We start from the raw sequence: 26019 nt of genomic DNA on the forward strand, positions 1-26019 counted from the left end.
GCCCAACAGGTCCAGGACCTGCACAGTAATCTTCTATCTATACCCTTCTATCCCCTTTTCCAGCAGGAAATTGTCCAATCCTTTCTTGAACCCCAGTACCATACTCTGTCCTATTACGTCCTCTGGAAGCACATTCCAAGTATCTACCACACGTTGGGTAAATAAGAACGAACAAGCACCTTGTTATATAAATAAAGGTGAAAGTGTCTCTTTCCCTCCACCCATTTTGCTTAGGTATGGTGAATCTCATGCAACATAAACTCATGGCATATGCTAGTTTCGAGTCCACAGAGTTTAGGTGTTTTCTGTCAAAAGCAGGCCTCCATCTGCTTCACAATGCCATCAAAATATACAGTTTCAAGCCGCGAATGAGAAAGAAGTGAATGAAACTCAAACAAATCTGAAAGTCCATACTGCACATCCTAGAGTACCCTGGGATTCCTGGGCTGAAACACCAAACAGTTTCCAGGTGATTAAACAACTTCCCATCTGTGCAAGATGCCTGTCTCATTAGAGTAACTACTGATGTACACATCTCCACCACGGTGGTGGTGGTGGTGGGGGGGGGGGGGAGAGGGAATCTTATTTCTAAATGCACAGCCCCCTGTCCCGGCACCTTCCCGTGATACCCCTGTCTATATAGAAGGATTTATTGTCCTGTTTCATCTCAGCCTTGCCTCCTTTCTGTGGCCCTGTACCTGGTCAAATAAGGTATCCCATGGAACCCAGCCTCCCAGTCCCTATCCCATTGCAAGCCTATTTTCCATTCTCAGGGGTTGAGGGTGTGAGCGGGAATGAGTTCTACAACTCTGCTTTAAGCCATGGAGGAGCATAATCGAAAGGAACGTCTAAGTCCGTTTTCGTCAAAGTCGCAAATTGTCCAAATTATAGAATAGCTTAGGACACATTTTCGAAAAATACGTCCAAATTTTTTTTCATTTTGAAAATCGTCTAACTATACGTCCTGCTGATCTGATCGTCCAAGCCGCTAAATCGTCCATCTTTATGCCACATTTTCATCCAACTTTTCGTCCAAGTCAAAAACGCCTAGAACAAGCCCTGTTGGACTTGGGAGGGGTCTGCAAAGTGATGGACTGAACACCTAAATAGTGGGGTACCTTACAGGGCACTGCTGTGAACTTCACAAAAAGGGTGCCATGTCATCATCTCACTACATCTCCCTTATAGGTTATGGTGAGCTCCCTAAACCACATCCAGAATCCCCTAGACCCACTTATCTACCACCTCAATAGCCCTTATGGCTGCAGGAGCCACTTATATGACAGTACAAAAGGGTTTTGGGGCTGTATAGGGGAGTTTCAATATCAATGTTTCAATATCAATGCAGTGATTACAGGGGCTTATGGGCATGGGTCCATCTCTCCATGGGTCCTTACTCACCCCCAAGACAGCTTAAGACGCCTCTGTGCAGCATGATTAGGCTTTCCTATGCCAGGCGATGATATTCTGGAGGCACAATTTTCAAGTTGTGATTAATATTTTTAGGGGAGGGAGTCGGCGATCACTGGGGTAGTGTGTAGGGGTCTGTATTATGTGTTTGCAGTGCTTATCCGGTCACTTTAGGTGTTTTTTTTTTACTTAGACCATGTTTTAAATGGTCTAAGTCACAACGTCCAAGTTCTATCTATGCTGTTTAAGTTTCAAGTTTATTAAAAAAAATTTTATACCGCTTATTCAGATTTCTAGGTGGTGTACAGCATTAATAAAAGAGATATCTTTAAAAGAAACAAAACAAATGAAAGTTAAAATATTATACAAGACAATGTTAGGTTAATCGATATTAACAAAAGACACATATACAGACTAGAAACCATTGGGAAAGAAATGCTGAACTACAATTTTTAAATAAAGCACACTTAGGGATAAAACAATTGTGCTGTATAACAGTACAACTAAGTCTAAGCCTGCCCACGTCCCGCCCAAATCCCGCTCTCAACACTCCTCCTGAAATGCCCCGTTTAGCTATGGTCGTTCAGCGGCACTGTGAAGGCCTAGGTCATTTTAAATACGTCCAAAACCCGGTTTTATTATCGGCACCTGGACGTTTTTGACCGATGATCGTCCAAGTGCCAATGTAGGCCGGTTTTTGGACGTTTTTCTCTTTCGATTATGAGCTCCATAGGGTATAAGTTCCTATGCTCATATATACCGTATTTTCACGCATATAACGCGCGCGTTATACACGATTTTACAAACCAAGTATAACCATGCGCGTTATATTCGCGAGCGCGTTGTACAAATTTTTTTTTACATAGTTCCCCCCCCCCCGATGTCCGATTCACCCCGCAGGACCGCTTGCAACCCCACCCCGAAGGACCGCTCGCACTTGCACTCGCACCCCCACCCTGAAGGACCGCTCAAACCCCCACAGCCTCCCACCCCCCCATCATAGAGAAGCTGCCTACCGTTGTCCTGCTGCTTCCTCTGCTGGCGGTCTTGCCCCTTCTTTGAGCCCTGCGTCTGCGCTGCTTCCTCTTCCGGCGGTCCCGCCCTTTCTCTGACTGTAGATGGATTGCGCATGCGCTGGCCCTCCGTGCTTGGTAGAGCAGAAAACCTTTTCTTTTTTTTGCTATTTTTTTCTTTGCAAGCCCGTGGTTTTAACCCCCTTTAAGCCCGCAGGTTAAAACCACGGGCTTGCACTGCGGGGAAGGGCAGGAGAGTCGGGGCGGCAGGAGAGATTCGGGGCGAGAACAGGAGATGGGGGCAGAGAGCAGATCGTGGCAGGCAGGAGATCGGGGATCAGAGCAGGAGATCGGGGCAGGTAAGAGATCAGGACTGAATGCAGAGAAGTAGGGCAGAGAGCAAGGTGGCAGAAGGCAGGGCAGTCGGAAAGGACCTGAGGACTGGTCCTCAGCAGTCGCTTATTTTTGGATCGGTCAGCCCAGTCGGTGTCCCTCTTCTTTTTTTTTTTTTTTTTAGTGAATCGCGTCCCTGCCTACTTTGCATGTTGTTTCCCCTCATTTGCATGCATGGATCAGAATCGGATCGGAAGAGAGGTTAGTGAACTGGGTCGGAGGAAAATCGGTTTGCAAACCAATCGGTACACGATCGGTTTGCTTAGTGCATCTAGCCCTATGTCTCTTGTATAGATATGAAGCTAACTTAGCTGAAAGGTCGGGGAATATGGCCTCATTTAAGGATGTATGGGGCCCTTTGGAAGGTTTTGTTAAGCAGTATGTGTGAGCGCATGAATGACCTGCCAGACAAATGGAAGGGAGGAAGGGTGGGGGGGCTAGGTAAGGGTGAGTGGGGGGATTTGGCAAGGGTGGGTTGGGTGGATAAGATATTGATGCGTTCTTGTTAAAAATTTCTTATTGTAGGTACATATATGTTATGATCTATTTGTGAATTGGAATATTCTGTAAGATGTAAAAATTTTATTATAATAATAATAATGACAGTTTATATACCGCAATACCGTTAAGTTCTATGCGGTTTACAATAGATTAAGCGAGGTACAAATTGATTGAATTTAAGAGGGGGGGAAGAGGAGAGTTAATAGGACCGGAAATGCGTTGTTGAGGAGAAAGAGATTAATAGGACAGAGGAATCACTATGGAGGAGAAAGAAGATGAGTGGGTCAGTTGTCTAGATACTTAAGAACAGTTGAGTTTTTAGACGTTTTCTGAATTCCTCATAAGTAGTGGGCGAAAGCAGTTGATCTAGGTCTTTACCCCACAATAAAGATTGAACTAAAAAAAAAAAGGAATGAGTTCTACTTGTTCCTGTCAGTGCCTGTAAAACACAGCAGCCACATCATTTTGCCACATCTGAGAAGGCACAAACCAGTTGCCTGTGGCTACACTAAGACAATTACCAAAGAATTTCCTAAACATTGGTAAACAGATATCACAGTAATTTTTCTGCAGTACAACAGTACATAAATATACTGTTTGAGCACAACTTAGTAAACTGGACTGACACCCATAAGAATTTGAAAAGATTACTTACCACAGGCCCACTGTCACCTTGGGGTCCTTTGACTCCTGGAACACCTGGTGAGCCTGGGGAACCAGGACTCCCCTACATAGTTGTAGGTTAAGACAAAGAGAATCAGTTAATATTTGGTGCCACAGCATATTTTTTCATCTTTTATTTATTTTAGCGATGGACAACAATTGAACAGAAGTGTGATTAAACATGCAGGTAATTAAATGTATAGACCGACCACTTATGTTCTCCTGAGAGGGGGAAATTTTTCTAAATTCTTACGCCAAGGGGAACAGTATTAAAAAGTTGCACAGATTAAAACTATTTGAACCGAATTTAGATCTCGAAAGACAAGCGTTTTTGTGAGAGAAGTTTTGCATATGACGGTGGAGTCGATATTCAAAGCAATTTAACTGGTCAGAAACAGCTCCTGGTTGGTTAAATTGCCTGAACGGCACTAACTGGTCATATTTAGCGGCACTTAACTGGTTAGTGCCTCTGAAAATGTCCAGTTAGCATCTAACGCAAAACCAGCTATTTTGGGAGCATTCTTGGGGCGCAGTCAGCATTTTTCTGATTGAGGGGGAATTCCTCAGTGGGTGCCAATTGCGTTAGCATGCCCTAACAATTAGCACGTGTTAAATGCACCCATTATATTCTTATGGGCATCGTTAGCGTTTAGCGCATGCTTATTATTAGCATGTGCTAACATGCTTAGCACCCTTTGAAGAATTCTCCTCTAAGTGGCAATATTCAGCACTTAACCAGCCCAGGTAACTGTGTCAATAGGACCGCATAAAATTCAATCGTAACTTTATGTGGCAACCCATAGCTAGTGAAGTGTTGAATATCACACTTAACCAGCTATGGTTTATCCCAGCTCCACAAACTCAGTACAGGAGTGCCTCTGAATCTGCGGTTTCAATTATCCACAGCTTACCACCCGAGTGCTGAGCACTCCCACCTGCCTGAACTCTACCCCACCGTACCTCCCAAAAATTTCACCAGCAGCAAGCATCATCTCCTGCCCGCTGCTCACGAAGTCCTGAGCTCCCTTCTTCTGAGGTCACATCCAAGACACAAGACCAGGAAGTGACATCAGAGGGAGGGAGCTCAGGCAGAAGGCAAGAGATGATGCTCACTATCAGTGAAGATTTGAGGAGATACGCTGTGGGTGCTGTGGGCATGGTAAGGTAAAGTGTGAGTAGGCGGGGGTGCTCGGCACTCGGGCGGCAAGCCACAGTAAATAGTGTTCGCTATTATCTGTAGTTTCACATATCCGCAGTTGGTCTTGGAACCCATTACCTGTGGATACGGGGGCCCCCCTGTAATTCAATGCCAGTGCCTTGACATGGCTCAGCAATGAATTTCCAGGTATATGGCTGGTGGCAGTCAGCAAAATATTACACTGAGTGCCACTGGCTTAATATCAACCCCAATGTTTTCAATCTTGTGTGACATTAGCTCTGCAATAAATTTTATGGGTGAGAAATGCACATGTGCTAGTTTTTAAAGCTTCAAAAACAGTATGGAGCGGGTCAAAGTACACAAAAACATAAAACAAGAAAAATACAGCGGGCCTCAATGAACCAGGACAAAACTTTATTGACCCAGCACCTGCATCATAGGTCAAGCAACGTCCTTGATTATTGAGACAAGTCAGAAAAACAATGCATGGCCAATACAAACAAGATTCAGCATACCAGGGCACTCAAAGATAAACTGTCGGCATCCCATAACAAATGGTGGAAAGTTACCGGGACGCTGACAATTTATCTTTGAGCGCTTGACTCCTGATGTTGGCGCTGAGCACCAGAACACGGCTCATGTTGGGTCACTAAAATTTTGTTCTGGTTCATTGAGGCCCGCTGAGTTTTTAAAGCTTCCCCCTTAGCTAAGTTTTATGTATGATACCATCTTCTATATCCTGGAGTCTGTTTTCGATATGCAGTATTTGTATTATTATTCAATTGTTCATTATTATGCTCCATGACAAATTAGGGAAATCTCTGCTTTTCCAAAATTACTGAGCTGTAGAAAAATTTTCCTGTTCAACTGCATGATCTGGACTCCTTCCAACTATTTTGAAAACATTTGAAAACTTGGCTATTTCAAAGTTGTAAATTCCGCTCCTTCCCATACTATTCCAAATTCATATTGTACTTGCTCTCTTTTCTAATTTTTTGTAAACCGTGCCGAGCTCTATTGTTATAGAGAAGATGCGCTATATAAGCCTAAGGTTTAGCTTAGTTTAGCCCAAAGAGATGAAATCACCAACCAGGCTGGAGATAGATGATTATGGAGCTATAGTTGTTATGAGATTGTAATTTACCTACAGGACTTTGTGGAGTTATACAGTTCTATTGAGTCATGATTTAAAGAAGTTTAAACAACTGAAATTGACATTGCATTGAGATAAATTTTCATTTTTTTCATATTTTTGATTTATCAAACACTTATTTTGCAAACTTAGAAAAAGAAAAAAAAAGAGATTATGGGCAATGATGAGGTGAGAATAATTAAATTGACAGTTGGATTAAGAGGCAGAAAATCCTGCGGACCTTAAATCGCCAGTGAATTGACGTTGCCTTTTTGCAGGAGACCCATTTGCCTAAAGTAGAACATCTGAAACTTAAACGATGGTGGGTGGGGGAAGTGTAAGAGGCTCCTGCTTCTCACAGGAAGGCTGGGGTTGTGATCTTGTTCCGGAAGGGACTGAATGTTATAACTCACAAAGTGTGGTCGGACCCACAGGGCCATTATTTAATAGCTAGAGTGACCCTTCATAGACAGGAGTTGTTGTGCAATATATATGCTCCCAATTGGTATAAAGCTTTTATTCAGGTATTCACATGCCTTCTGCATCAGAATCTTCCTATTGTGCTGGGAGGGGACCTCAATCAACCTTTTGATCCTACTCTTGACAAGTCTCAAGCCCTCCCTCAGGACAGGTTTGTTTCAGACAGGGGGCTCCCCTTATTTGCTTCCTCTTTATCTTTGCTAGATGTGTGGAGGACATTACATTTGGGGGATCGGAAATACGCTCATACCTCTAGGGGCCATGCAACGCTGTCCCGCATTGATTATTCGCTGTTTTCCCAGGTTCACTCGGTGGAAATCGGGGGCTATGATGTCTCTAACCATGCTATGATTCTGTTAGATTTAGATTTTCTAGGAGATGTTCAGAAGAGTTACCATTGGCAATTCCCTCTTTCTCTCTCTATTCTGATCTAGAGTTTGCTCCCTATTTGATTGTTAAATGGCGGGATTACACTACTCATAATGCAGGGCACGTGGGGGAACCCATCTTGTACTGGAAGGCAGCTAAAGCAGTTCTGAGAGGGGAGACCCTGGCTTTTCTCCAGTAGGAAGACGAAACAGAGGGACCGACAGTTAATGCATTTGGAGCGTCAGGTTCGGGAAGACCGACATCGCTATGGGCTTCGCCCCACTGGTTTCAATAGGGCTTTATTGTTGGCGTCCCAGCAGATCTTGCAGGAACTTATCCATGACCGCACTGTTGCTGATGGCCAATTTAGAGTGGCGGGCGAAGGGGTTCTCCCCTATTGCCCAAGTGCAGGCTGCTGACGGGAGGCTCGTTCATTGGGATGATGAGATCGCTGCAGTGTTTCAACAATTTTATCAATCTCTTTACGCTGCTCCACAGGACTCGCCTTTGGCAGGAAATCTGTATTTAGATCAGGTGGACCATCCAGGCCGCCCAGTTGCAGGCTCCTTTTTCAGAGGAGGAAGTGGCATATGCAATTGGACAGTCTCCTTTAGGTAAGGCTGTGGTGCCCAATGGTTTTTGGAACGAGTTCTATCGGTTGCTACAACCTAACATCATGTCGGCGTTGGTACGTATGTTCAATCGGGTGGTAAAAGTTGGATCTCTTCCTCCGTCGCTGCAGATGGCTCAGATCGTGGTTTTGCTTAAACCAGGGAAAGATCCTCTCTCTCCTTCTTCGTATAGGCCCATCTCTTTACTGACAGCTGAAGCGAAGCTTTTTGCTAAATTACTGGCAAATCGCCTTGCTCGGGTTCTTCCTCGGTTGATTGCGGACCCACAGGTGGGTTTTGTTAAGGGTCGGACTACACCACGGAATCTTTGCACTATCTTGACGTCTCTAGAGTGGGTAGAACGGGAGCATATCCCCTCATTGCTGGTCAGTTTTGATGCCAACAAGGCATTTGATAGGGTGGAGTGGGCATTCTTATTTAGTACCTTACAGCATTATGGCTTCGGGGGATTTTTTTAGTAAAGCGGTAGAGGTGTTATATAGTCAATCCCAGGCAACAGTGCTTGTAAATAGAGTCCAATCCTCAGTCTTCCCTATACGGCGGGACATGCAGCAGGGCTGCCCTCTTTCACCCCTTCTGTTTGTGTTATTTTTAGATCCTTTGATACAGGACATTATTTCTAATCTGGAGGTTCGGGGAGAGCGACTCAGGGGTCATGAATTTAAAATTTCAGCCTTTGCGGATGATTTACTTGTTCATTTAACTGCACCCTGGGACTCCTTTCCGATTCGTTTATCGCTTTTCAAGGAATATGGTGATTACTCTGGCTTTCAGCTTAACTATGATAAATCTTTGGCTATGGCGCCTGAGGCATCTATTCGATTGGAGTGGCCAGGGGATTTTCCATTACGCTGGGTTGAGGGCTTGTTTCATTATTTGGGGGTATTACTCACTTGTTCTGTCCGGAATCTTTACGAATCTAATGTCACTGCTTTGTTGGCTTCGACTTCCCAATGTTTGGAGAGGTGGATGAATCTTCCTCTTTCCTTTTATGGCCGGGCTCAATTATATAAAATGATCATCTTTCCCAGGTGGCTTTATATGCTTCAGCTATTACTTCTTCGTCTCAAGGGGATGGATGTTCAGCAGCTCCATCGGCGGTTGGCCCGGTTTCTTTGGCAGGGGAAAAAGGTATGGGTCTCCCTGACATCGCTGAATACAACGTGGCTTGCTTGCTTCGCTATCTGGGGGACTGGTATTTGGTCACTGAGGACTTTCTTTCTAGGGATTTTGAATCTGCTTTGTTCTATCTGTGGCATCTTCTCTGCTTCAGGTCCCGGCACAGATGATGCCCTCGGTAATGAAATCAAGAGTTCTTTTACACTCTTGGTGCTCTAACTGGAAGGAGTTGGTCAGTCGGCTTGACGGGAATTATCGGGAGTCCGATCAGTTATCTATTCAAGGTAATCCTCAATTTCTTCCTGGTCTTGATAACCTTAAATTTGCTCTCTGGACTTGGGAAGGGTTGCTCCTTCTTGAACATCTCTTGGATGGGGAGGGTAGAATCAAACCTTGGGTGGATTTTCCTGCTTTGCACCACTCTGGTCTGGGGGGTATTTTTGCTTATAAGCAGATACACCACTATGTGGGTTCCTTATCGTTAATTGGACTGCAGTTTTGTTTGGGCCATAAAATTCATGCTTTTCTTGCTCAGTTTTAAGAGGTTGGGGTGTCGGTGTCTGTGTTGCATGGTGCCTTGACTATCTTAGGCCCTCCTAGGTCCTATGGGACACTGGGTCAGAGATGGGGAAGAGATTTGGGGGTGCCGTGGATTCCCTGAATTTTTCTTCCCTCATTAATCATATCTCAGGGATCTCTCTTAGTGATGAACTTAGGGAGTGCCAGTTCCGGGTGCTTCACAGAGCATATTTTTCCCAGGAACAGGTTCACAGGGTGGGTGGAGTTCCTACTCCATTATGCCCTAAATGTCATCTTTTTTCCATGCTTTTTGGGATTGCCCAAAGGTTAAGGCATTTTGGAGGGCTATTCTCCGTTTCTTGGAGAGGCTCTTTGGCCAGTCTTTACCGCTGTCCCCCGTAGGCTTACTCCTGGATCGTTATGAGTCTTTTCATATTCCCAACAAGGGGAATCTAATGCTGATGCGGAAGGGTGGCCTGATGGGGAAAAAAATAATTCTTGCTGTATGGATGTTGGAGATGTACCTGCTTTTGGGCCTGGCATAATCGTTTTCATGGGCTGATGTTACTGGAGCAACGGCATGCCCGTCTCACCTTTAAACATAAGCGCCTTTTTTTGCAGATTTGGGATGCCTACATACAGATTTTGTCTCCTAGAGCTCGGAGCCTAGTATTGAATTATTTTTAAAGTTTTGTTTTCTCTTCTTCTCTTTCCTCTTTTTCTTTTGCTTGTGGGTACTCAGTGGGGAGTGGTGGGAGGGGAGTGTAGGTGATATGTATGTGGTAGGGCTGTGGACTGCTTGGGGTTACAAGGGGGTTGGTTGCCAAAGGGGAGGGAGGTTCCATTGGCGAGGAGGTGGTGGGGGTCTCTTTCATGGGGTGGGGGTGAAGAGTCTTTGTTCGTTGATTGTCGTGGAGTATCAGAGTACAGCTCGCCGACGACTGTGCCTGTTGGTTTTCTGCTATTTAGAGAGTTAGGGGTTGAGGGTCGTTTTAGAGGCTCTTTTCTACTATAGAATATTTGGGAGGGATGAGTATTGTTTTAGGCTTGTTCCGCTTTTTGTGTTTGCTGGGGGGAGAGGGGTCTCTGTGTTTTTTGGGGAAAAGGGTTTTTTTGGGGGGGAGTTGTGGATGGGTTGGGAGGCTCTCACCATATGAAAAAAAATTTTGATGACTACCTTTTTGTTGTATACTATTGTTTGCTTGTTATCTTTGTATTTCTGAAGTTTGGTTCTGGATTTGTTTGGTTCTGTTCTGGACTTGTCATCAATAAAATATTATTTGACATAAATTGACAGTTGGTTGTTCTGTTGAATCCATAATTCCTTCTTCATACACAGGTGGATAGGGATTAATAAAATATTTTGAAATTAATCATGAAAAGGGAGAAATTCCACAACTGTGGGTTTTTTCTTTTTGTTTAAAAGAGTCTGATATTAATCTTTCATTTAGCACAAAACGAGTACCTTTGAAAAGCATGCTCAGTGTGCCCGATATTCAGCTGGCTGTGATAAGCATGTTGCTGACCACCACCGGTCTTATACCTGGAAATTGAATGCCAGACCATGTCTGGGCTCCAGCATTAAATTTACAGGTTTATGAAGACAGCAAAAACATAACCCCCCCTCCCCCTTTTTTTATCAAGCTGCAGTAGTGGTTTCTATCGTGGCCCGGAGGCATTTTCTCCGAATATTAACCGATGAGGAAATTGTGCTCCAGAGGATCAACTATGGGCTCCTTTTGCTAAGCTGGGGTAACGTTTTTAGCGCGCGCTGAAGATTAGCGCACGCTAATCCCTGCGCTACCCGGAAAAACTAATGCCAGCTCTATGGAGGCGTTAGTGTCTAGCTCGCGGGGCATTGTACCGCATGCTAAACGGGCGCTAAAACCGCTAGCATAGATTAGTCAAAGGAGCCCTATGTTTGGAGGTACTCTCCTTGAACCAGGTGAAATCTGGGGTCTGACGACGAGCAATATTAGCAGTTCAGGGTGGATTATGGTAGAACAATCTACATCCTGAAGTAAAGAAAGCAGCAACTTGACTATATTTTAGGAAGTTACTGAAGACAAGAGTTATTCAGACGCAGCTTTTCTTCCTGATTTCCGGATAGTAAGTAGAGCTGTTTAGCAGACAGGTATTTATCAAGGCTGTTGTACAATTTTGTGGCCTGTATTTTGTGGCCTGTATTTTAATGATGAATGGTATTCTGTAACTCGCACAGAACTAGAGGATGGCGCGAGCAATAAATTTTGGAAATAAATAGATGCTCTGACGCTGCTCCGACACTCGGAATTCTTATGAGCGTCAGAGCATTTAGCGGACTGGGCTACGTAGAAACCTCTACCGCGGCTCAGCAACTGAGGGCCGTAGTCAGTTAAGTGTGCTATTCAGCACATAGCCAGCTACGGTGTAACCGCACAAAGACAGGACTAACTTTTATGCATTCCTCCTTATGCGGTTACCTCGATTGGTTATGTGCTGAATATCGGCGGTTAATTGGCCAAGGGCTGTCTCTGCCCCTGGAATGCTCCCAAAATAGCTGGTTTCACGTCGGGCATGAAGGGCCTGAGTCTAGTAATGGCACCTACATCGGCTGGCACCACCAAACCTGGCACCGGCCGCATGTCAACTACGCGTAGGCGCCGTTAAGAGAATCGTGGCTTACATCTAACATAGGTGCCGGAAATGTAGGCCAGGGTTTTGCAAGCTTTTATTACTGGCACCTATGCTTGACGAGAATCTCGTCTACAGTCGTGCCTAAGGTCATTTCCAACATAAACCACGTCTACTTTGACCATTAGGTGCCTCCTTAGCTGTGATTACGGCATCCTCTTTGCGGGCGCCTACATTTTTAAAAATGACTTTTTAATTGGTTTTAAATGACATGATCAATTACCACGCCAATTAAAACAATTGTTAGGGGGCAGTAGGGTGCCTACCTCCACCTAACTTAAGGGTACTTTTATTAAGGTGTGCTAACCGATTTAGCACGCGCCTTAGCATTTAGCGCACACTAATCTTTAGCGTGTGCTAAACCAGTTAGCTCACCTTAATAAAAGGACCCTTACAATGCTGTTACTAGAATCAGGTCTTAAGTAATAATAATAATAATAATTTATTTCTTATATACCGCTATACCGTGAAGTTCGAAGCGTAGACATTTTCAGTGACATTACCCTGTTAAGTGCCACTGAAAATGGCCACTTAGACCTGAACAAGCAATTTCACCAGCCAGGAGCCATTTCTAGCCTGTGAAATCGCTTAGACTATTGACCTCATTGTTTTTTTCAAACTCAACAATGACTCTACAACAGACACAACAGAATACCTACGATATGTAGTTTGTATGTTTTGTGGCGCATCACTAATTTGAGTATTCTGTTTTTAAATTCAATCAATCTTTTAACCTAATTTGTAAAAACTTATTAACACTTCTGCAATATAGAAAAGTATGTCAATTATCGATACATATTACTCACAATGGACCCAGGTGAACCCTGTGGTCCGATAGATCCATCGTTTCCTGGAACTCCCTGGCATACAGAATATGAAAAAGCCAATGTTTAGTATATCAAGAAGATATCAGTCCTGTATTTAATTAATTCAGAACAAAATTCACTTATCACTAATAATCCAAACAGCTTTCTTCTTTACTACCTTACCAATTGGAACAAGAGTCACTAATGCTTATACTGCCATAACATGCTTCTCATACATTTCATTAATAAATCTGTTTATTGTGGCACTAAAATACATATTTTAAATTTGAAACAATTCTTTATTAAAGTTATCCAAAATGTAAATAACAATGATGTCATTATAATGGAAACACCCCCCCCCCCAAGAAATATACAGCACTGCAACATAGAAAACAGTTACCAGTTTTGTAAATTTCTCCTCCAAACAAAATAAACAAAAAAGTCCCCATCATGTCACCTTCCCCTCACCCCAAATTTATCTTTTTTTAAAAAAAAAAAAAAAGGGAGGGGAGGAAAAAGAAAATAAGGGAGAAAGAGCAAAACCACTAAGTTCAATATATTCTACCCAACTGTGTATAAGAGAGAGACTCAATTTTCCAGGAACATCTTCTCCAGATACATCTTCATTTGCCAACAGTCTTACGTCTCTCAGCTGTTAACTTTTCAGTTTTATATACATGATACATCTTGATTCACCAAGTAAGAAGGGATTGGATCCCAGGTCCTTCCATGCTGCAGCCATCTTTAATTTGGCCGCATGTAAGAAATGATAAACCAAATTAGTCTGGTGTGGCACAGTGGTTAAAACTACAGCCTCAGCACACTGAGGTTGTGGGTTCAAAATCATGCTGCTCCTTGTGACCTTGGGCAAGTCACTTAATCCCCCCCCCTTGCCCCAGGTACGTTAGATAGTGTGAGCCTGCTGGAGCAGACAGGGAAAAATGCTTGAGTATCTGATTGAGTTTCAATAAAACATGGCATTATACAAGGATGCATCTTGTCACCTTATCTATTTAACCTGTACAGTGAAACAATCTTAATAAAAGCAAATTTGGAAGATGAGAGTGTCAGTTTCAAAGTTGGTGGATGAAATATTAACAGCCTGTGCTGTGCAGATGATACAACGCTCTTCACCATCAGCAAAGAAGACCCACTGTATCTACTGAGAAAAGTCAAAGCCAAAAGTTATAACATGGGATTAGAACTGAACATAAACAAGATGAAGATCACGACCATGGAAAATGATGAAGATTTTGAGCTTGAAGGCGATAGAATAGACATTGTAAAGGATTTCAATCTCCTGGGCTGATGTCGCTTCCGGGTGCCACGCATAGGAAGGGGCATCAGAGGGAGAGACGCAGTTGCGAGGAGCACATTGAAGGCCTTGTTGCTTGCAGTGGTGAGCAACCAGAGGTATAGGGGAAGGGAAGGGTCGTGCGCGCGGCAGGGGGGTGATCGGGGAAGGAGTTCGGGGGACAGAGACGAGAGTGGGGGAGGGGCACCACCGCTTCAGGCGCCTCACACCCTCACTACACCACTGGCTGTAGCTTATAGGTAAATCTAGCACTGGGGTAAAGGCTGGGGAGGGGACAATACACTATCATATTTTGCCGCTAATTGACGAAACACGCAGCAAAATACAACAGTATATATATTGGCTCTCTAAATGTTACAAAATATATAATGTGGCCCCTGTAGAAAAAGGTTGAACAAGCTTGCTGTATATAATATGTTATACTGATTGTACCATGTAATGGTGGTATATAACATAACATAACATAAAATCTCACTTGTATACTGCAAATACCGTTAAGTTCCATGCGGTTCACAGAGCTCAGCAATACAAATGAATAAACAACCAGTATCTAACTTCCAAAAGATTCTGTAAAAAGATGCGTCTTTAAAGCACGTCGAAATTGTTGATACGAATTAGAAAGTGTGAATACGTTGAGTCAGATCCCTAATCCATGAGGCTGCCTGGAAGGACAACAGTCGTTCCTGGAACTTCTTATATTTGCGTCCCTTTGCGTGAGATTTTCTAGAATGTTTAGAATTTGTAATGATGAAAGATTCCATAAGATACTCTGGGATTAGACCTGTTAATGCCTTGAAACAAATACAGCCGAACTTAAATCTAATCCGTGCTTCAACCGGAAGCCAATGCAGTTGACGATAGAAATCGGTGACATGATCTTAATTCTTTAGATCAAAAAAAATCAATCTAACTGCTGCATTCGGCATTATGTGAAGTCCTTGAAGATTTTTTTTTGAGTTCCACAAAGATGGACGATGTTACAATAATCCAGCTGACTAAGGACCAATGATTGGACTAACAGTCGAAAGGAATTAATATCAAAATATGCTCTTAATAGTTCTTAGTTTCCATAGAGTATAGAAACCCTTTGACATGACCTAATTTGTGCAGTGGAATGCTATACACAGAAACAGTGTATTATTCTAATGCACAGCATAATAACATAGTAGATGACGGCAGATAAAGACCCGAATGGTCTACCTAGTCTACCCAACCTGATTCAATCTAAAAATTTGTTGGGGTTTTTTTTCCTTCTTCTTCTTAGCTATTTCTGGGCTAGAATCCAAAGCTCTGCCCGGTAGTACTGTTCTTAGGTTCCAACTACTGAAGTCTCCATCAACGCTCACTCCAGTCCATCTACACCTTCCCAGCCATTGAAGCCCTCCCCAGCCCATCCTCCACCAAACGGCCATATACTGACACAGACTGTGCAAGTCTGCCCAGTACTGGCCTTAGTTCTTCGATATTTGCTATTATTCTCTGATTCTAGATCCTCTGTGTTCATCCCATGCTTCTTTGAACTCTGTCACCGTTTTCCTCTCCACCACCTCTCTCGGGAGCACATTCCAGGCATCCACCACCCTCTCTGTAAAGAAGAATTTCCTTACATTGCTCTTGAGTCTCCCACCCCTCAGCCTCAAATTATGTCCTCTGGTTTTGCCATTTTCCTTTCTCTGGAAAAGATTTTGTTCTACGTTAATACCTTTCAAGTTGCATCAAACCCCTTAAAGGGTTATTTTCTTCTTTTAGTTCTACATGTCATAGCTTTTACAGTTTAGGCTCAGTCCTCCCTCCCCCCCAACCTTCTTTCTACTTTTCCTTTTTTTAATCTATTTTCTGTTTTCCATTTTGTTAGTTTATGTCAGGAAGCTGTTGCAAACTGGCTCTTTTGAGATAAACTGAGACTTTGAACCCTTTTAAATCAGAAGCTCTGTGGATCAGTTGGCGTCACATATTATTAACTATTCTTCCTTCAATTGCCAGAGTCAACATTACTTTAAAAGGCACAGTGTCAGTTACTAGTCTAGGCATGAAACTTGATGTGAAGTTATACGTGCCAGTCCAGATTTTGGCGGTGGTGCAGGGGATGTTTCTATTGCTTAGTCAAATTTATCAGCTTAGGCCACTGCTAAACAACAAAAAAAGATTTTATTACAATCATTAATGCATCAATAACAAATTACCGGTAGTTGTATTATTGTAATGCACTGTAACAGGGTTCTGCTTTTCCAAAACATTGTATTTGGCATTTGCAATCTCTTTTGTAGGAAAAGTCACGGTAGATCCTGAATTGAGTTTATGAAAGGAAATAGTACAATTTTTAGTAGACTGATTCTTTGCATGCAGTTTTTAGCATGATTTCCTTGCCTTTTCATTAAGTGTTCCTAAGAAAGTAACCCAAAAAAGGAAAAAATATCAAAAAGATAAACAATAAGATTTTTTTCACCACAACTAGGAAATGAAGCGGTGAGAAAGTATATAATTTGTGTGCGTCAGAAGGAAGGTTTGTGGGTCAGCCACGTGCAGCATGTGAATCACTGCCTTTGCGTCCCCCCAACAAGCTGCTGAAGGTGCGAGTGCGGCTCGAATAAGTAAGGGGACCCAATCTTTCTGGATCAAAGGGAGAAAGCGGGGGGGGGGGGGGGAGAGGAGTGCATTGGGGCACTGGAGGGGCACGATTCTGGGACAATGGCTGGAAGGCAGTGAGGGGTAGGGGACATGAACATGGGACCCAGAAGAGAGGGAAGAAGGGGCACTAATTGGGACATAGGAGGGAGGGAGTAAAAAGGGAGAATTGTTGGGCAGGAGTGTATGAGTGAGAGGGAAAGAGATGGTGCACATGGGGAAAGGAAGAAAGAGGAAAATTGGGCATAGAGAAAGAGAAGAGAGAAGTAGAGATCCATGGGAAAGAGAAGTATGAGAGGGAGAAATGTTGAATATGGTGGTGGAGAAGGAACAGAGGGACAGATTGAAGGGGATGCAAAGGGAGGAATATTGGACATAGTGATGGAGGGAGAGATGTGGCATGGTGCTGGAGAGGGGTGATAGAAGGTGAAATGGACATGGAGCTGGTGGACAGTGGTGAAAAATGCTGTACATGATCCGTGGGTTGAGAGAGGAAGAAATGTTGGACTCATGGAGGGAAAGAGATAGAGATGTTGGTTGGGAAAGAGAATGAGGTCTGGAGGAAAGGAAGCGTGCAGGAGGCAGAAAGGAAGAAACATTGGATGCACAGTCAGAAGGAAGTGCAACCAGAGACTCATGAAATCACCAGCCAACAAAGGTAGGAAAAATTATTTTATTTTCAATTTAGTGATCGAAATGTGCCCGTTTTATATATCTACTGTCTATATTTTGTACTATATTTTTCTGTTTTTCTACTGTTGTTACTGAAATGACATTGCATATTTTAAAATCATCCGCCTTGACTTCTTTGAAAAAAACCTCCAAATATAAATGATAATTAACATTTTCTCTGTATACAGTGTACTGTTTGGTTTTTTTTATTTTGTGGTTACCATTATGTATTAGTAAGATTATATTGTGTGTATATGACAAAGAATTCCAATTAGTACTATTTGCATTACAATTAGTACTATTATTATGGGGGTGGGATCTGGGGTGGAGCTTGGGTGGGGATACTTGATTGATATTTGTTAGACTTAGGGGGTACTTGGCTTAAAGAAGTTGAGAAACACTGGTCTATTGAACTTTGGCTAAACGGTTTACAATAAATTTGATAAAATATAGTGGCCCCGCATTCCCTGGCCATACATTCCCAGGCCCCTTCCTCCCATATATATTGCCTGGTAGTCTAGTAATACTCTCCCTCTCCCAATATCTAGTAGTCTAGTGGGTTCCCACCCAACCTACAACCCCCAGTTTAGCCTCTGATCCTGTACCTCAAATGAGGCAGGAGAAATGCCTTCTTGCTCCTACCTCCTGGTACTGTCATCAGCAAAATGAGATGCCCCACCCTGTGCAGTGTATCCTGAGATGCACCAATCGGGGCCTGCCTACCATATAAGGGGATATTCCATTATATGGTATAGGGCCCTCTCCCAGTACATCCCAGAATACACTGTGTTGGGGCAAGGTGCAGCCATTTTAATGATGACAACACTGGAGGCAGGAACGAATGGGCATTGCTCCTTCCTCATTTGATGTATGGGGTCAGGGGGCTAGGCAGGGGGGTCCTGCTAGACAACCAGGGACTTATATTCTACACTGGCTCACAAAACACCATTCTGTACAGGACTCTTCAGATTGCCGCAGGTGTAACATAACACCAAGCGGCTGCAATCCTCATTAGTGCCCTGTATCACGGTGCTATTAAATTTTTCTTTTTTCAATAATTTAATTCATTATTTAATACTTATTTTACTTCTTACTAAAATATGTAAACTTAGCTTAATAATGCTGCTCCGACATTGACTCATCCTCTCTCTCTCTCTCTCTCTCCGACATGTTTCGATCACTTTCTCAAGGTTGGGGAAGACAGTCTAATAAAGGGGCACTTAGCGTCAATGCTATCCATTATTCAACAACGCCAGTAACGGTGTTTTGTGATCCAGCGTGGAATATAAGTTTATGGACACAGTTTATAAAATTGTTGTGTATAAGAACTGAAAGACTACTGGGGAGTTATCTCAGGATATTTTCACTACACAGAATTATTTGGGGAATGATTTAAGAACCAGCTTCAGAAGTGGATGCACAGCCAATATCTCTTGCATTCTACATATGGCACCCAAAATTAGGTTGCACTAACTAATAGCCAAGTTTGTTAATGAATTGCAAAAGGGGTAGTCTGGGACAAAACCTTTAACAAATGGCAAGCCTCAAAATCAAACAACAGGCTTCACAATTTATTTTAGTATTTATATGCCACTTATAGCCGTATGTGGTTTATATTCAGGTATTCAAGCATTTTCCCCTATTTATCCTGGTGGGCTCGCACTCTATCTAATGTATCTTGGGCAATGGGGGGATAAAGTGACTTGCCCAGGATCACAAGGAGCAGTGTGGGATTTGAACCCACAACCTCAGGGTGCTGAGGCTGTAGCTCTAACACTCCACCACACAGTAGTGCTGCCCGTAATATGCTGGGTAATGGACTTATTCAAGACGATTTGAATTGATTCATTGATTCACTTCAGGTGGGGACAGGGCAGGCCTTCAATGGGACAGGCCTTTGGGGGGATGCAGGCCTTCAAGGGGGGAGGACAGGCCTTCAGGGATGGTAGCATAGACCTTCAGGGGTACAGGCAGGCATTCAGGGGTGGAGTGCAGGCCTTCGGGGGGGGGATGCAGGCCTTCAAGGGAGGCCAGACCTTCAGGGGAGGGGGCCCTGGTGTAGAAGTACACGGAGGGAGGGAGGGAAGGGGGTTCAAAGAGACGTGTATATGCTGGACTTTGGGGGGGAAGAAATAATGGGACTAAAAACAGAAGAGAGGGAGAGAGTTGGTGAACAATGAGATTTAGGGAGGGAAGGAACAGAAAGGGAGAGAAGTTGGACACAAGGGATGGTGTGGAGGGGGAGGATAGAGATACTGGATAGGAGGGTAGTTGGGAAAAGAAAGGGAGAGATGGTGGATCCTGGGGTGGTGGGGAAGGAGGGAGAGATGCTGTATGAAAGGGTAGTTAAGAAAAGGTGGATCTGTGGATGGAAGCAAAAAAAAGGAAAGATGCCAGATCTCCAGGGGAGGGAAGGGAAACGGAAGGGGAGGACAGAGATGGAAGATAGTTAGCACGGAGAAAGAAGAAAGAAGGAGACCCTGGCAAGCAAGTTATCAGAAGACAACCAGAGCCTGGGACCAACAAGATTTGAATAAAGACCAGACAACAAAAGGTAAAAAAATAATTTTATTTTCTGTTTTGTGATTACAATATGTCAGATTTGAAACGTGTATCCTGCCAGAGCTGGTGTTAGATTGCGAACGTGAGCTAGGATTTAACAGAGAGGAAAAGTCTTTTTTGTTTGTTTATTTTGTTTACTGCGTGTGGTTAGGAGAAGGCAAAGGGGGTGACGAGGTTATAAAAGAGGTGAAGAGGCTATAAAATAAACCCACCAGAATGTTTGAAAAAAAACAAACAAACACCCAATTGGGCAGGAAAATTGAATCGAAAAATCGATTCAATAGGCTGAATCGAATCAAAATTTTTTTTCCTGAATCGGGCAGCACTTCCACACACTCCATTATTAGACTCAGAAGCCCTACTCATATCACTGGCTTACTTTTAATAGTTGGGAAAAAGTGGAAAAAAAACTCCACAGTATCGTGAGAGGAAAAAAAAACCCCTGCTTCCTAATTCCACACTGCCTTTTGCAAAACACCAGCAGTTCAATGAAATATCGTTGCAATCCTCTCCTTATCTTAACATACTGAATATCCATGGAGTTCACATCAGATCCAGATAGCTTCTTTCAAATAGTCTTGTAGATACCAATCCAGCCAGAGAGGATAAACAGCCCCAGCAATCCCGACAAGGGCCCCTTGCTTCGCGGCTTCCCGCTGTGTTAGGAGAAATAAATTTACCTCAAATTGAGTGCCAAAATTGACTAATGAGCCAATTAGTACCAGTATTGGGCGCTAATTGGCACCCATTGGCACCGAGTTGAATTTGTGCCCGGATTTTGTTATGCACTATTCTATAACAGTGAGGCCAAAATCCTAGGGCATGCAACCAAAAAAGGGGCGTGGCCATGGTAAGTGCATGGGCAGGTCATCGCATCACACCTGAGGTCATCGCATCACACCTGCGCGGTGCGCAGATGCCATCCCAATGAGCAAGCCGGTCGAGGGGGCAGGGCTGGGGCAGAATGGTGTGTGACTCGGGCGGGACGTGGTGTGGCCAGTTGGAACGGGGCAGGGTGGGCCTGGGGTGGGGCCAAGGTTTAACCAAATTGGTGAAGCAATAGTGAAACACCACTTGGTTGTTTTGTGCCCCTGAAGTAGCCCTTGTGGGCGAAACACAGCCAGTGTTAGGCTCTAATAAAGTACATGAAGGCAAGATTTCCTGTTTGGATCTCTATTTCCTGTTATACCTATATCCTCCTATAACTGATGAAGAAGCAGTTAATGGCTGACAAGATCATATGCCACGGTTAAATCTAGGGAAATCATTACTTCTATCTTGTCCTGATCAAAACTGTATTGTATAAAGAGGACAATTGCAATGAGAGCTGATTTTTGTGCTATGACTGTGTCCGAACCTTGTCTGGTTAGGGTGTAATATGTTTGTTTATCCCAGAAGTTGTTCAGTTTATTGCCTACCACTAGGGTGATAGGTCTTTCTTTGGAAATAAACCGTGTGGAGTGAACTGGAAAGACTCGGCAGAAGTGAGCCGTCATCTCTGGATTTAGGACCTTGAGAATAAGCTTTCCCCCACCCCCCTCCCCTCAGGAACTACAGAGGTACTCAAATCCTAGCCCCACGAGGGGCCCTCTACAGAAGTAAGAAAGTGAAGAATGAAAGTCGTAGGCATATCAGGATCTCTCCCCGCCCCCAACAGTTGGAAAATGAAACTATAATTACTACTAAATCAACGACTTCAGATAAACACCACTTTGAACGAATGAAAGAACCCAGATCCCCACAATATATGGACAAAACTGGAGGAAATGCTTTCTGAGCAGTTTTCCAAAGCCCATAAATAAAATACAGAATACAAAAAAATTGGCAGCATTGTTTTGGCATTAATGATTGGAATATGAAATATAACATATTGTACATATCTAACACAAATAAAAGCAGAAGGTCATACACATCATTTAAAACTCACCTCTGCACATGAAGTCTGCTGTTTCAGCACATTGTTTGCCGTTGTGCCTTTCTGCTGGTGAGCCATTGCTTTCTCATGATACTCAGTGAACCAAGGCTGGCCTAGGGGGGGTCCTGCATTTAACTGAGTCAGCACTTATGTTTTCCTCTCCTCTGCTCTCAGATCTAGCATCTCACCCTTCTCTTAACCCCTCCCTTCTGCATTTGCCCTTCTCTCTAACCCCCGGCCCCGCGATCTGGCATTTCCCCCTCTCTTTGACCTTTCTTCATGTTGCATCTTAAACGGTGTCTCTCCATGAGTCTACAGTTCACCGGTGGCAGCAGCGATTCACCTACACTGTTGGAGACTGGTCCTAGAAATTTCCCTCTGTGGCATCTCACATGGTAATAGGAAGTATCCCATCCCTCTGACAAACTACCTGTTTCAGCAGTGGTTAAAAGGTTCTCCTGCTTTATTGAGGCACTTATATGCATGTGAAACATAGAAACATGGAAATATGTTGGCAGACAAAGGCCAAATGGGCCATCTAGTCTGCCCATCCGCAGTAACCATTATCTCTTTCTCTCTCTGAGAGATCCCACGTGCCTATCCCAGGCACTGTTGAATTCAGACACAGTCTCTGTCTCCATCACCTCTTCCGGGAGACTGTTCCATGCATCTATCACCCTTTCGGTAAAAGTATTTCTTGAGCCTATCACCTCTTAACTTCATCCTGTGCCCTCTCATTGCAGAGCTTCCTTTCAAATGAAAGAAACTCGACTCATGCACATTTACATCACATAGGTATTTAAACGTCTCTATCATATCTCCCCTCTCCCGCCTTTCCTCCAAAGTATACAGATTGAGATCTTTAAGTCTGTCTCCATACGCCTTACATGAAGACCACACACCATTTGAGTAGCCTTCCTCTGGACCGACTCCATCCTTTTTATATCTTTTTGAAGGTGTTGCCTCCAGAACTGTACACAATATTCTAAATGACGTCTCACCAGAGTCTTATACAGGGGCATCAATACCTCCTTTTTCCTACAGGCCATACCTCTCCCTATGCAACCTAACATCCTTCTAGCTTTCGCCATCACCTTTTCAACTTGTTTGGCCACCTTAAGATCATCGCATACCATCACACCCAAGTCCCGCTCTTCTGTCGTGCTCATAAGTCTGAATTCTGGAGGAACCTAATCAATTTCTAGTGGCCTTTTATTCTGTGCCAATATCCAGGAAGGCTCCAGCATTGAATATCCAAATATAAAAGGTCTGGGGCTGCTAGAGATTAAGGGCTCCTTTTATGAAGATGCGCTAGCGTTTTTAGTGCACGCACAAGATTAGCGTGCGCTATAGTGCGCGCTAGCTGAAAAACTACCGCCTGCTTAAAAGAAGGCGGTAGCGGCTAGCGTGCGGGGCATTTTAGCACGCGCTAAGGGTGCGCTAAAACCACTAGCGCACCTGTGTAAAAGGAGCCCTATAAGATGGTGAACATTGCAGGCTAAATACAGGAGGATGACTTTTTGGCATATTTGTATCAGTGAGCCGAGCTCCATTAAGATACACTGTATTGTTGTGGGAATAATTGTCTTAATGAGGAGCCCTGATAATTTATATGAATTTCTTTTTATTAAAAGTTATTATGGGCATTACTATCTTTTTAATGTTTACGCCATTTTGTATTTCTAGAATGAGAGGGGTTTATATTTGTGGGGTTTTTTTTATGTTTTTCTACTCAACCTTATTCTTGCAAGGTTATGCAGATCATACAGTAAGAACCTCAAATTAAATTAAATTAGCATTATCTATCTGAATGAATATGTATTTACCAGTGCAGATTTTTCTGGGTTAAATTGCTCCCCCTCTGTCCTAAGGGGAGGGGCCTTAGGCGTTTGAGCCAATCAGGACCTTAGGCCCCTCTCTGTGCATCACATGGTGCACTTTGGAGGGGAAGGCCCACTATTTTGGACTGGCAGGACTCAGTGCTGGAGGGACTGGTTTCTCTCCTGATCTCAACTTCGTACAAAGGTACAGGGGGGTGGCGTTGGGGAAGCATCTGGTGGCATGGAGTTGGCTTCCCTCCTGACTTTTGGGGGGGAAAGGAGGAGGGGAAGGGATGGTTTGCAGGGGTGCACCTGGCGTGGTGGTGGGGGCCTCCATTGGCAGGAGGGAGTGGGCATCCCTCCTGCCATTTTTGCTGCTGCAGAGAGGGGGGGAGTTCACCTGGCAGGAGAGAGTGGGAATCCCTCCTGCCATTCCTGCTGCCACGAGTTACTGAGGCAGGAGGGTGTGGGCATCCCTCCTGTTTCTCACAGGGGAGGCCGTCATCATCAGGGCCCAGGGGTTGAAATGGCTGTGGTCGGGAGGGGAAGCCAGCACAATGTATTTTTTAAAAATTGGGACAGATATATTAAATGGGTAACACGCATAACATCTGTGTTCATTTAAAAAAACAAGAAAAAAAAAAAGGTTTCCTGCCCCGAACAGCTGTTCTAGTCGGTGCCAATTTTTTAGGTGATCTATGTTTTTACTATTAACTTTTCTAACTTATGCGAGCCCAGCGAGCCCGTGATTTTAACCCGCTTTAAACCCGCGGGTTAAAACCACGGGCTCGCACTACGTGGAAGACGATCGGGGCAGAGTGCTGGAAAGTTGGGGGCTGAGAGCAGGAGATCGGGGCAGAGAGCAGAGAAGCAGGGCAGAGAGCAGGGCGGCAGAAGACAGGGCAGTCGGAAAGGACCTGAGCGACTGATCCTCAGCAGTCGCTTATTTTTGGATCGGTCAGCCCAGTCGGTGTCCCTCTTTTTTTTTTTTAGTGAATCGCTGCCTGCCTACATTTGAATGCCGTTCCTCCTCATTTGCATGCGCGGATCAGAGGATAATCGGGGCAGAGATTAGTGAATCGGGTTGGAGGGAAATCGGGTTGGTACCGATCAGTTTGCTTAGTGAATCTAGCTCATAGTAACAATTTGCAATGCAGCAAGAGAGCATGTGATAATTTTAAAAACGGGTCAATCACAGACTGTGACAACCACAGACTGTGGTAACAATTTGCAGTACAGCAAGAGCAGGTGTAACTGCGACAGGGGAACGGATGTGGGAGAGACATGGACGGGGTAGGGACATGCCAAGCACTTATGTGCTAAGCTTTAGAGAATGCTGTCAGTTATGCACATAATTGCCGCATTTAGAGGTGAACATTTATGCCTGCTATAGAGTTCGCGTAGGTACCCACGCTGAAAGTTACACACGTAAACTGAGGAGTTACACCAGTATTCTATAATGGCAATTAAGCGCTGAATTGCTGAAACAGAATTCGCACTTAGCGCACATACTTTAGACGCTTATCATTCGGTGACCTGTACCGATTTACCCCCATAATGCGCAGATTCGCCATACTGGTGGAGGTGCAGTTAAGATTTTGCAAAACCATCTGCATAGGCACACTTTACTGTATCTCTAATATGCATGCCATTAACATACACTAATGGCTGATGCATTTTTCATATTTAGAGCCTCATATTAGAAATATCAATGCAGCATCTTACCCGTGGACCTTGAATCCCATCTCGCCCCGGTGATCCAGACACTCCAGGCACACCCTAGACCCAATGAAGAGTTAAATATTAGCACAGCAGCAGCTTTTCCATTGTACACTTTACATCAACAGCTGTGTGCTTTGTACAGAACAAATTAGTTCACCTCTAGCATAGTAACAAAAACCACACACACACACACACATAACTAGGAATTCATACCAAGTGCACAAGCCCTATCCTGTTCATTGTGCTGCTGGCAAAGACCTAAGCAAGTTAGCTCATGCAGCAGCCTTTAGCTATGAATTCCCGTTGAAGGGGTTGCTTTATCCAAACAACATTTATTACACGGTGACAGCACAGTTTCATGCCATCGTAGGCTATGGTTGTATTTCACTGCATGGAAAAGCATCCATCCCAATCAACATACTTACATGCAATATGGAAGGCTGAATGAAAGTTTTACACAATTAAGTCATCACACACCTATCAATGTAGAAATTATGGGCTCCTTTTACAAAACTGCGA

General features: G+C 43.8%; 1 protein-coding gene across 2 annotated transcripts in view; it reads right to left on the bottom strand.

Moving 5' to 3' along the window:
• COL14A1 (collagen type XIV alpha 1 chain) overlaps positions 1 to 26019 on the bottom strand; it is a 393953-nt gene that overhangs the window by 50220 nt on the left and 317714 nt on the right. For both annotated transcript variants that reach the window (XM_033933023.1, XM_033933024.1), the window contains exons 40-42: positions 25504 to 25557; positions 12870 to 12923; positions 3973 to 4044 (exon numbers count right to left, since the gene is read on the bottom strand). In XM_033933023.1, coding sequence (XP_033788914.1) covers positions 3973 to 4044; positions 12870 to 12923; positions 25504 to 25557 — 180 coding nt within the window. The remainder of the gene's footprint in view (positions 1 to 3972; positions 4045 to 12869; positions 12924 to 25503; positions 25558 to 26019) is intronic.

The sequence above is a fragment of the Geotrypetes seraphini genome, chromosome 2, assembly GCF_902459505.1.
Source record: "Geotrypetes seraphini chromosome 2, aGeoSer1.1, whole genome shotgun sequence".
In the NCBI taxonomy this organism is placed as follows: Eukaryota; Metazoa; Chordata; class Amphibia; order Gymnophiona; family Dermophiidae; genus Geotrypetes; species Geotrypetes seraphini.